The 10,020-nt window shown below is 50.5% G+C and overlaps 1 protein-coding gene across 2 annotated transcripts; it reads left to right on the plus strand.

The window, feature by feature from the left end:
* The first annotated feature begins 341 nt into the window (after positions 1-341).
* LOC144369239 (ral guanine nucleotide dissociation stimulator-like) lies at positions 342-9,250 on the plus strand. 2 transcript variants are annotated; one of them, XM_078028441.1, is made up of 6 exons: positions 342-2,009; positions 3,092-3,206; positions 5,508-5,608; positions 5,775-5,891; positions 6,866-6,980; positions 8,876-9,250. In XM_078028441.1, exons 2-6 carry the CDS (start codon positions 3,188-3,190, stop codon positions 9,082-9,084), a joined length of 561 nt encoding a protein of 186 aa, XP_077884567.1. In that variant the 5' UTR covers positions 342-2,009; positions 3,092-3,187; the 3' UTR covers positions 9,085-9,250. The 2 variants fall into 2 exon arrangements, with proteins under 2 accessions (XP_077884567.1, XP_077884568.1); XM_078028442.1 differs by lacking the exon at positions 5,775-5,891 and having other exon boundaries at positions 344-2,009.
* The last annotated feature ends 770 nt before the right edge of the window (positions 9,251-10,020 follow it).

A 10,020-nucleotide genomic window follows, 5' to 3' on the forward strand; every position in this document is an offset into this window, starting at 1 on the left:
ACCCTGCTCAGGTGACCTGCCAGGACAGGGCTCCAGTCATCATCCGCAGGGCCTTAGATGCACACTTGCTCCAGCAGGAGGACCCAGAAAACTACAAGCTTCTGCAAATTCTCTCGAACCATCAGAGTAAGTGGAACCATCAGAGGGTAGGGAGCAGTGAGTCACAGTGGGCTCACGATAACTGGGAGCCAGAACACAGTGTGCATTGACCCAGTGCCCAGGATGAGTATGGTGGGACTTGTGCATAAAACAAAGTGTAATGATGGGGCATAAATCTGCAGGTTCTTCATGTTCCCCAGGGGCTGTGGACCTGCCTATCATGTGTTCTTTCCTTGGCCTGAGGAGGCATTGCAAAGCTATTATCCACAAGGGGCCAAGAAGAGAGGCTTCTTTGTCTTGTGTCAAAGAAGACAGACAACCACAGGGTGCCTACTTTGGTGGCCTTTCCTGACCTAGATGAGTACATGAGAAAAGCAGTTCAATGAAGAATCATTTCTGGCTTCCAATCTTTCTATTCATTGCAAACTGAGTTTACTTAGGACCAGAGGCCATTTCTAGAGAGAAGAGTGTGGTAGAATAGAACCCTTCACAGCTTGTAAACTCTTCTTGGAGAGAGAGAGAGAGAGAGAGAGAGAGAGAGAGAGAGAGAGAGAGAGAGAGAGAGAGAGAAAGAAGAAGAAGAAAGAGGAGGAGGAGGACGAGGAGGAGGAGGACGAGGAGGAGGAGGACAAGGATGAGGAGGACGAGGAGAAGGAGGACATGGAGGAGGAGAAGGAGAAGTAGAAAAATGAAAATAAGTTGAAGGAGGAGACCATGAATAAGAAGGTCAAGATGACTTTAAGAAGAAGCATGAGGAGAAGATGAAGAAGAACAAGAACAAGAAGGAGAAACACAAGCCGAACAAGAAGTATAACAATAAATTGATTAAAAATGTGAATGAGAATTAGACTCATGAGGAGAAAATGCAGAAGTGGGGAACTCAAGAGAAATATATATCTCTGGATGGCACAGCCCTGCTGTGGACATCCTCCACCTACGCTCAACACACCTCCAAACCATACCCCTCCAATTAGTGTAGCCCTGTATGAGTGGATGAATCCACTGGCAAGGTGGAGGCACCCACCATCAAGTGCTTTTCCATAAACTGACCTGTGATCATTGCTGCAGTGGGGAGAAAAATTTGAACACATGAGTCTTTGGGGACCAATCCAGATACAAACTCTAGCTGTTTGTCTTTGGTGGGTCCAACGTGAACTAAGAAGGTCTGGGGTACAAGGGGCTATTTCCTTGAAAGGTGTTCCTGTAGGGGACCTCCTGTGCATAGAGGGTCCTCAGGGAGGAATCAGTGGGGAGTCTTTGGTGCAACAGTAGCTGGATTCGGGGGCTCTCAGGTCTGTGTGTGAGACCTGAGCTGGCAGAGGCTCTCAGTTGTGGGGGATGTTGGGTAGTGTATTACTTGAGTGTCACCTACCACGCCTCTGCCCCTGCCTCTCCAGAGCTGAGGATCCCTGCTGATGGAAACGTATATTACGCCCTGGATGGCAGAGTGGATTATAACTTTCTTCTTCAGGAAACAGCTGCCAGCAAGTTGTTTAAAGTCAAGCCAAAGGAGGTAAACAGCCACCTTCTTCAGTCTTTACTCCTGGTGCCACTCCACATCCTCCAAGGGGACAAGAACCTCAGGTTCTGGATGGATGTTTTAGAATGCCCACAGAGCCAACTGCCAGGCTGGGTGGGGTGCAGGTGCTGGGCTTTGCTGATGTTGTCATCCCCCACAGTTCTTGGAGCCTTCTGTGGCAGTGGCATCCAGGATCCCAGCAGCTGTGAGCAGCAGCTCTGCGGTGGCTGCAGGACCATTGCCCCAGGCCACCCAAACCAATGAGTGGTGCGTGAGAAAAGTCACCAGTAGCAGCTCCTCACTGCTTCACTCCAGCGACCAGGTGGAAGACATCCGCTTTGTCCACGTCCTCCTAGAGGGACAGAGCCTGAGGGAGACAAAGCGCATCCTGGTAAGCCCGACAGCAGGGCTGCCTCCTGGGTGTCCCCACAGTGGAAGGCAGGAGACACAGCTAACCCTGGGGCTGTGGTGGGAAATTAAGAAGAGAGAGGTCAGTCTTAAGGGCTTGACCTGAGTGGGGAGAGCCTCAGCATGCCCAGCTGCAGCGGTGAGTGGGCCTGTGTATTGTGGGTTTGGCAGGCCAGAAGTGCAGACGGAAGTGCTGTGGACAGATGAAGGCAGAGATATGTCCAGGGTGCAGGCTGCAGTGCCTAGAACTTGGTATTCTCAATGAGTGAGGTTGGAGCAGCGGAGCTGGCAGTGACTTGTCACATGTGTAGGAGGGGGTGTGTTCCTGGTGGCAGGGAAGAGAACCTCCTTAGCATGACTAGGTGTGAAAATTTGGGGTCGGGATCACCTGGGGGGTCATGCCAAACTTCGGAATGTCAGTCTTTGCATGTATGTAAATACGGAGCTAAAGGGGTTCTTGGCAGAATTTCTATGGATGTGCAGTAGACACGCTAATGCTGCAGGTGTCCAGCTGCAGAGGAGACATGTTCAGTGACTGCCAGTGCTGAGTCAAGTACATCATTAGAACCAGACCCGCACCGAGCTTCCAGAGCCCAGGGCCTCTCCAGGCTATCATGAAGCACTCAAGTGCACACTCTTGTATCTGAGTCTGTTTTGTGTAGTGGCAGTCAGGACCAAAATTTTCAGTGCATCTGCCTCTTCCACCCACAAAGACAGCCTGCATCCCAGAGCACACTTGGTGCGCAGATCCCTGGCCCATTGCTGTCATCTCAGTGAGATGAGAGTGTGTCTGTGCATAGGCAGTTTGGTCCTTTGACCTGAGTGGAATGTGGCTCCCTAGGTGGAGGGGAGATGGCAGGTACAGGCAGATATTTGTACCAGAATTGTTCTAGTAGCACGTTGCAAGAACCCAGGCGGTATATGGAGGCCACACTCAGGTAGCAGGATAACAAGATTGTGCCCTTGTATATGTAGCTGAGATTTCTCCTCAATGTTTGACCACAGTCTTCTGGGTAGCTCCTCTAAAAGCCATTCTCTGATGACATTTGTCCCACCCTGATCTAGGTGACGTGTCAGGAGAGGGTGACAAGCCTCATCCGCAGGGCCTTGGACCAAAATTTGTTGCAGCATGAGGATGTGGACAACTTTGAGCTGCTGAGAATGATGTCTCTGCATGACAGTAAGTAGGACAATCAGACAGTGGGGAGACATGATCCACAGTGGGCTCAGGATAACTCACAGCCAAGAGAAAGTGGGCCTTGGCCCTAAAATAGCCAGAGTGTGGTGGGCCTGGTGCAGGAAACCAAGCTCAGTGATGGGCATGTCCAGTGTGGACGAGTTCAATGAGGCCCCAGGCGGCTGCTGGACCTCTCTAAATGTGTTCTCCCCTGGACCTGGTCTGGCAATGCAAAGCTAATATCGATGAGGGCAAGGCAGAGAGAGGCTCAATCCATCATCAGTTTGGTTTATGGCTCACTGATAAGGATGCCTTCAAATGAAGAGGAGCAGAGCATGGGTCCTGATTGGATCAGCATTGCTATGGACAGAAGCCGCACAGGTCCCAATCCATGGCCAGGATATGAGAAGTCCTGCCTACTCAAGAATGTCAGGATTGCAGCAACTGGGAACAGGACTCAGTGAAGAGGAAGTCAAGGCCAGGGGACAGCCTGTTTGGGTTCTTTTTGGAACAATTCCAAGTCCTCTGTGCCTGGGTGCCCATCTCCTGAAGATATCAGAATGGCCAGGTTATTATTCCTTCCAGCAACAAAGAAGGGCATCTGAAGAACAGAGGCCACAATGCTGAGCTGTCCACAATGCCAGTGCTCTTTCCTTTCTTGTGAGCCCGACACTCCTAGCCTCCACCATCCCAGCCTGTCCACAGTAGAACCCACCATCTGTCGAGCACGTAAGTGAGTTTTCCCATTTTCACACACTGCCTCATTTGAGTTGGCTCTGTCTCACACATGAGGAAGACTGAGGTGCAAGGAGCTGGGCAAGGGGCAGTGTCTGCGAATCTCAGGGACTTGGGAGGCAGTGCAGGGGGAAGGGGATTTCCAAACAGCCTCAGAAACTTAGGGAGACCCTGTACCCAAGTCAAAAGGCCTGGGAATGGTCTCAGTGCTTAAGTGCCTCTGGCTTTATCCCTAGTAAAAAAATAAGCCAGTCAAAAGGAATTACCAAACCGAGAATCTACAAAGGTGATTTCAGAAACAGACTTTCAACCCAAGCATCAGTTGAGAGCAGGCTCCAGACCAGGGGAGGTTTGTGTGTAAAAGACGTCAAAAGGGAGGACTACGGGGGGCCTGGAACCCACTAGGTGTGATGGCATCTATGCCTTATGGCAGGAGGGTGGCAGTGATGCTGGCCCTCTCCTAGATTTTGGAAACCTTGTTTTCATTGGGGAAGCTTTATGGAGGTGGAATCTATTTTAGCAATCCTGGTCCAGATGAGGTGCTGACTACCACAGGTAGAAGCCTATCCAGAATGCGGTGTCTGTTATTCAGTCTTTCCTGACTGTGACAATGACAAAGAAAGGAAGTCACTTGTCTTTGGTCTTGGTTTCACTCCTGGCCATTGATTGAGAACTGATTTCATCTTGGACTACTGAACAGAGGCTGCATCTGGGCAGAAGAGTGTGATAGATTTGAACTCCTCAGGACGCCCCACCATTGCCAGAGAAAGAAGGAGAAGGAGGAGGAGGAGAAAGAGACACTCCTGAGTGGGGAGAGGATCACACGATAAAGAGCAGGAGGCAGAAGAAGAAAAAGAAGGAGGTGAACAGAAGGAAGGGTGGAGGGAGATACACAAGAAGAAGAACAAGAAGGAATCATGTAAGAACAGGAAAAAGACCCAGAAAGAACTACAAGAAGATGCAGGACAGAAAGAAGAGCCAGAAGTAGAACAAGAACCAGAATAAAAGTACCAAGCAGACAGCTCCTGATGAGAAACAAGGGGAAGGAGAGCGATCCTAGAAAACATTGAGTTCTCCAGGGCACCACCCTGCTCAAGTCCTCCCATGTCCATGCCCAACACACCTCTGATGGATACCACCTCCCCTCCGTGTATTCATCCATGAGTGGATTCATCCAGGGCAAGGGGATGAATTCCCCCACCATCCAACGCTTCCCTGAATGCCCATGTGTGAGCATGGCTGCCCTGGGGAGAAAGGCCTAAGCACAGGAGCCTTTGCCAATCCTGATGCAGATCCTGGCAGTGTCCCTTTGGCAGATCCAACCTGCACTGAGAAGTTCTGGGCCCAAGGTGCTGTTTCCATTGCCAGGTGCTCTTTTGGTTTAGAATCCTGTACATCATCTTCTCCAGGGAAGAATCACTGAGGGAGTCTTTGGTGGCACTGTAGCTGGATAGGAGGGCTCTCAATTCTGGTGCAGGCTCGCCCTGGCGGAGACTCTCAGGGGTTGTGGGTGTTTTGTGGTCTAATCCTTGAGTGCCACCTAACAATTCTCTCCACTTTGCTCTGCAGAAATCAAGGTCCCTGACCACTCACTGATGTATCTGTCCATGAATCCACAAATCAAATATTATTTCATCGTGAGGAAACGCCGCGAGGTCAAGGGAAAGGAGGTAAACACCTACCTTATTCAAGCTGTACTTGTGCTGCCATTCCACTCCCACCTGGGGAAATGAGAAGCCTGAGCACCTGGACATATGTGCTAGAAGCCCATAGAGCCAACTGACAGGCTGGGGTGGCTTTCTGTTTCTGGGTTTGCTGATGTTCCATCCCCCACAGTTCTCAGAATCAACCTGCAAGTCCTCCAGGCCGCTTTCCCACAAGCAGGTGGGAGACACCTGCTTAATTCGTGTCCACTTAGAAACACAAAGTCCAAAGATGGCCAAGACTGTTTTGGTAAGCCTGGGAGCAGGGGTGTCCCCTGGTGCTTACACCTGGGTGGGGAGCAGACACTGGTCCAATACCATGAACTACTCATGCCCTCTTGAATTTGGAGCTTCTGGATGATCAGGAGGATAGATGGGAATCAAGAAGGAAGAGGTCAGTGTGAAGGGCTGGAGCTGAGATGAGGGAGAGCAGCAGCTTGTCCACCGCCATGTCTGAGGGAGTCTGTGTGTCAGGTGGCAGCATGCAGTCCAGAAGGGCAGAGGCAGGTATGGGTGACAGATGAGAACAGGCCAGGACCTAGGTTGCAGGTTCCTCTGTATGGGATGCTGGCCTCTATGGAGCAGGACACCAGTATGAGGTTCTGCATGTTCCTTGAACAAGGAGCTGAGAGGGTCTCTCTGCAGAGTCAGTATGGATGTGGAGCAAGCACACTAAATGTCCAGGTAACCCAATGTTTACCCTTGGCGGAACAGGTGCCCTCGTACACCCCAGCCAGCACTGAGCCTCTGGAGGCCAGGAGCTCTCATGGCTCTCTTTCGTCACTCCTGTGTGTGGTCACGTTCCTGGGTCTGATTTGGGCCCTGGCAATCCAGACCAAAGCCTCTAGGTTTTGTGCCTAGGCCATTCCCAATGCCGCCTGCATCCTCGGGCAGACCTAGGATCTTGGAGGCTATTGTCCCATTCCTCCCAACTTGTGGGATGAGATTGCATCTGTATGCAGGTAGTGGGGTCCTTTCACTTGGAGAGGAGTGCAGCTCCACAAAGAGCAATGGCAGGTCCAGGAAGTCCTATGTACAAGGATTGGGCTAGTAGCCTATGGGAAGAGCCCACGCGATGAGCAGGAGGTCAGCCTCAGGTAGTAGGGTCATGGATGTTGCCCTTGTATTTAGAGTGGAGGTGCCTCCAGAATGCCCCTGCCCACTGTCCTTGAGTAGTCACTTCAAGGCCCATTTCCTGAAGGCCTGTCTCCCATGCTGCTCCAGGTGACCTGCCACGATCGGGCTCCTGTCGTCATCCGCAGGGCCCTCGAGCTACACTTGCTTACTCAGGAGAAGCCGGAGGAATATGAGCTGGGCCAAATCATCTCTCACCGTCAGAGTAAGTGGGACAATCAGATGACAGAGAGCAAGGGTCAGGATGTGGACTCAGGTCAACTCTTAGCACCAAAGAGCATTCTCTGACCCCCAAGAACACTCTAACAGGGTGTGTTGGGCTCGTGCACAAAGCCAACTGCACTTCTGCTGGTGTAAGCTCTCCAGGTGTTTTGGTATACCCCAGTGGCTAGTGCGGCTCCCCACCAGGTGCCCTGCCCAGGACATGAAGACGCATGCAAAGCTGACATCATTGAGGAGTGAGGAGGAAAGCCTCTTTCCAGGAGCAGTATGGTTCTGTGGTCTGAGATAGGAGTGGTTTCAGAGGAACATGGGAATGCATGGGCTAAAGATGGAACTGGCATTTTGTGGACTGAAGCAGTAGGATTAAAAGCCTTCTGTGTGACCAGAAAACCACTGCCTGGGCAGAGCATTGCCAAGATTCTAGCAAGCAGTAACAGGATGAAATTGGGAAGAAAACACAGCCTGGGAGACAGCTTGAATCATCTGTTTTTGCATCAATTCCATGGTCTTCCGCACCTGAGTCCACTAGCCAAGGAGTGATCCCAATAGCCAGGTTATGATCCCTAACTAGAGTCAGATGAGGGCTTCCTGAGCACGTAGCCACAGAGCTCATCTGATAATAATGTCAGCGCTTTTTCATTGGTTGGTTGGTTGGCTTTTGTGAGCCAAACACCTCAGCAGCCATTATCCCAGCCTATGTACGCTGAAGACCACCATCCCAATGAGTTCTAGGATCACTTGTCTCCTATCTTAACCTTCTGTTAGGTTAGTAGAGTCTATGGAAGAGGAAGTCTGTCTGGGGCCTTGGTAGCCTAAGAAATTCATAGCAGAGATCCCCACATCCAACCCAGAAGGGATGGAGAACAGGCTCTAGGTTAGAGGAGGGCAACAGGAAAGAGGTGTTCAGAGGAAGGAGAAGCTGGCTGTTGTATTCCCCCACTCGGGGTCATGGCACCACTGGGCCATACACCATGTTGGAGGGAAGCAGGCCCTTTGCTGGTCTTTGGAATCATTGTTCTCAGGAGGGCAGCATTTGGAATGTGGCCTCCATTCTCAGAAGCCTGGTTCACATGGAAGCAGGCTCCACCAACGCAGAAGCGTGGCTCTAATGTGGTATCCGTGCAGGTCAGCCTGTCCTCACCGTGGCCATACTTGAGGAATCCTAGGCCTTTTCTCTGGGTTTCACAACTTTCTCTTTGGTTGTGCACTGAGGCTGTCCATAAAGCTCTAGTGTGTGGCAGTGGAGAGCTTCTCAGCCCTTGCCACAAAGGCATAGACTGGGAGAGAGAGAACAAGGCTGGGAGAGAGGGAGAGAGAGAAAGACGGAGAGGAGAAGGAGGACCTCTACTTGGAGAATGAGGATTCAGTGGAGCCAACAGGGACAAGGTACTGGTGCCCAGGGCGCACTCCTGTTTACATCTTCCACCAAGCATGCTCCACCTTTCTTCCAGTCCCTCCCACCTCCCAATAGTGTATTCATCTTGAATGAGAATTGCATGTTGACATCAGAGCACTCACCATCCAATGCTTCCTTCCAAACCCACCTGTGAAGATGGCTCATGTGGGGTCTGAATCTTCGGCACTTTTGTGGGAGATTTCAGATGCAAACCCTAGTGGTGTGCTTTGGCAGACGCAAGAGGACCTGGGATGTTTTGGAGTCCAAAGCCTTTGGTAGGAACAGACATTAGGTCTGTTGAAGTGCTCTGCCTAGTTCTTCCTCAGGGAGGACTGTGGAGGCTGTCTTGTTGGTATTGGTACTGAATTGGAGAGCTCTCAGGTGTGTGGCTCAGTTCGTTTCTGGCACAGGCTCTCAGATGTTGGGGTGTCCCAGGGAGCACCTCCTGAGCCACCTTATTTTGTACACCCCTCTCTCCCCAGAGCTGAGGATTCCAGCGCAGGCCAACGTATTTTACGCAAAGAACCCTCACACGAAACCCAACTTCGTGCTGAGGAAAAGGAGCCTCTCCCAAAAGAATGATGAGTGGATCCAGCCTCAACCTCCCTCTCGTCCTGCAAAGAAGAAGGCTGCAGCCCTCCTGAGGATGCTTGCAAAACCATTCTGCTGCTGTGTGCCTGGGCGGGGCTGAGGCAGCCCAGGAATATTTACATTGATTACTATTTGCTTCAAAGTTTGAATCTATAGTTTGCCATTGTCTTTGACCTTGTTTAGTAACACAGTTGTTACTCTATCCTGTATTTGTTGTTCCCATTAATATATTATTATTTGAAAATATATATGTTTTTGTTACCTGATCTATTGTGATGATTTGTCACCTGATCTACTGTGATGGTTTTTGATCAAAATTGTGCATTTGATGATAATGAATGCCATGCATTTAGGAACCTGTAGACTCTAGACAATGAATGAATGTCTACTGTTGCATGGACTGGTCTGCAGAGTCCTGTAGCATTTAAGCTTGTGTGAGGGCTTCATAGGGCTTGCAAAAAGTCCGGGTCAGATGGTCCTGCATGAAGCTTAGCTCCTAGTGGTCTCCTCTACAGCATAAGGGCCAAGGAGAAACCCACTTCCACACAGAAGATGGGAAGCTACCTTATGAAGGTGATCGTAGGTGTGGGACCCTCTTGCTAGGACCCTTTTTCTATTGGGCCAAAACTGTGCTCTGAATGTGATTGCTGAGAAGAGCTTGGAATTTCCTGATTGAAACAGTTCATGCAAGCTGCTTCCACTTGCAGGAACAAAGTGCGTTCTCGTTGAGCACTTTGGGGTGTCCCAGGTTGCACTAGAGTGTGTCAGAAGCACTTGTAATGATTGGCATTCACGGTTTCACATTGAAGCCTCTGTGCCATCTGTCAACCACTGATGGCTGCAAGTGGGTACCCTGCCTTTCAATGAGTTTTCTGAAAAAGTAGGAGTTTTGAAGAACTGATCTTCTCAGCATTCCCCTTGCCTCCCCAAGTTGGGTGATGTCAATTATACAGGCTTCCTTGGGAGCACACATTTTATATTGAGCTGGAATTGGACTCTGGATGCGATTGCTGAAAATAGCTGGGGAATGGGAGAA

The sequence above is a fragment of the Ictidomys tridecemlineatus genome, chromosome 12 (assembly GCF_052094955.1).
Source record: "Ictidomys tridecemlineatus isolate mIctTri1 chromosome 12, mIctTri1.hap1, whole genome shotgun sequence".
Lineage (NCBI taxonomy): Eukaryota > Metazoa > Chordata > Mammalia > Rodentia > Sciuridae > Ictidomys > Ictidomys tridecemlineatus.